General features: G+C 43.5%; 1 protein-coding gene across 1 annotated transcript; it reads left to right on the top strand.

The window, feature by feature from the left end:
• The first annotated feature begins 813 nt into the window (after positions 1–813).
• On the top strand, positions 814–1472 carry LOC121973670 (peroxidase 5-like). The gene has a single exon (XM_042525058.1). It carries the CDS (start codon positions 846–848, stop codon positions 1263–1265), a length of 420 nt encoding a protein of 139 aa, XP_042380992.1. The 5' UTR covers positions 814–845; the 3' UTR covers positions 1266–1472.
• Positions 1473–2015: the final 543 nt, after the last annotated feature.

Below are 2015 nucleotides of genomic sequence, written 5' to 3'. Positions count from 1 at the left end.
GCCTAAACCTTGAGGGACCGGGAGCTATGGTAAGATCGTCCAAGAGCCGATCGGGAGTTGGCTGATCGAGAGTTAACTTGCTGAGTGAACCAAGCCTGAACATAACCGATCTGTGAGAACCCGACCAGTCACATCCGAGTAAGATATTACCCCGACTGCCTCCCATGCCTTAGACTCAGACTTTTCAGCTCTGGGATCTGGTCTGTGAGAACCCTACCGGAAATTAGGTTGTTGACGTCGTCACACGATCCTTCTTCATTTTTCCCTAACTGTTGACTGTCACATCCCCTTGACTTTTGACTGTCACATCCCTTGACTACTGACTGTCGCGCTCATTTGACTTTTGACTCTCACATTCTCTTGACTTCTGACTGGAGTGCTGAAACCTATATATTGTTGTTGTTTGCTGAAAAGAGCGAGTGAAGGCTACTGATGTAGGGAGATCGAGGAATACAACTTGCCATGGGATATAAGAAGATCTCAAAAATATTATTCTGAACTTCTGGCTGACCCCAGAAGACATGGAACTTCAAGCTTAAAACAGAATGGAAACACGAATGGGTAACTGTCTAATATAGAAAATGCAGCCATGGTCATAGTCCATGATATTATTATTTCCAAGTCAATAATAGTTCAGTTCAGGGCACATTCAAGTCCTATTTCTGCATTAGCAGAATGTTACTGGTGACAACTTCTATCCATGGTCACAACATCAACATTTTTGGTATACGATCTCTATGCTTGACAGTTCTGCGGGATCCAATGCTAAAGGCTCTTACATTTTAGTCACTAATAATTGTATAATTTGACGAATTAATATTATATTGTTTGAGTTAATTTTGTATATGTTCAATTGGTCAGGAGCACACACCATTGGCATCGCTCACTGCTCTGCCTTCGCCAGCAGGCTGTATAACTCCAGCAGCAGCTCGGGAGTCGACCCGACGCTGGACGCGGCGTACGCTGCTCAGCTGAAACAACAATGCCCGACGGCGGGGAGCGACACCGAGGTGCAGATGGACCCGCCGAGCGAGCTCGGGTTCGACAACAGCTACTACCAGGGCATCTTGAGGCACAGGGGGCTGTTCACGTCGGACCAGACGCTGGTGTCGACGCCGGCGGCGGCGGCGCAGGTGAACTTGTTCGCGCGCAACTCGGCCATCTTCACGAGGAGATTTGCGGCGGCGATGGTGAGGATGGGCAGCATCGGCGTGCTGACCGGGAGCAACGGAGAGATACGCACCAACTGCAGAGTGCCCAACTGAATCGAGTTGACTTAGATTTATTTAACTGTGTTTTATCTTTCTTTATATGACTAAAAGTGTCAAACTCGCGTCTTAATTCGACGAGAGCTGTCTCCATTATCTTCATGTGAACAAAAATGTCAAAGTCGTGTGTCTTAATTCGACGATCGAGAGCTTGCTGTCTCCATTATCTTCAAATATATGAATAAAAATGTCAAAGTTACAACATGCAGTAAACACCAATCGATGGCTTAAAAGGATTGTATGACTTAGTTCTCACTCTTCCATTACAAAGCACTTAGTATTGAGCAACTGGTGCACCTAAAAGAAAACCTAATATTAATTGAAGAAATAATACGTCTAAAATGATGCTTTTAATATGACATACCGAAGCGTTTGGACTCTGGTATTGAAAAACAAGTGCACTAAAACACCCCTCATCATGAGTGTTCACAGAATTAGATAACATCAAATTACAGAGGAAATTAATAATCATATTCTTCCACAAATGTGCCCTTACAAATTGCGTACATAGAAACTGATATCGAAAATGGAAATTTCCTATGTTAGCATGATCTCCACCCATAACCAGATGGAATTTGCAAGGATTGCTCACCCACGGCTAGAAACTCAATTGTGGCAACTCAATTGTTAGTGAAGATAATGAATCCAAAATGTGACACTTGAGATATGAGCATCTCAATATCAAAGTAATACAACTTTTAAGTCAAAAAGGTATGATCTTAGGATTACTGCAATTAGGTCTCATCG

Source organism: Zingiber officinale, chromosome 4A (genome assembly GCF_018446385.1).
Source record: "Zingiber officinale cultivar Zhangliang chromosome 4A, Zo_v1.1, whole genome shotgun sequence".
NCBI lineage: Eukaryota > Viridiplantae > Streptophyta > Magnoliopsida > Zingiberales > Zingiberaceae > Zingiber > Zingiber officinale.
This window is presented reverse-complemented; position numbering and strand designations above follow the sequence as displayed.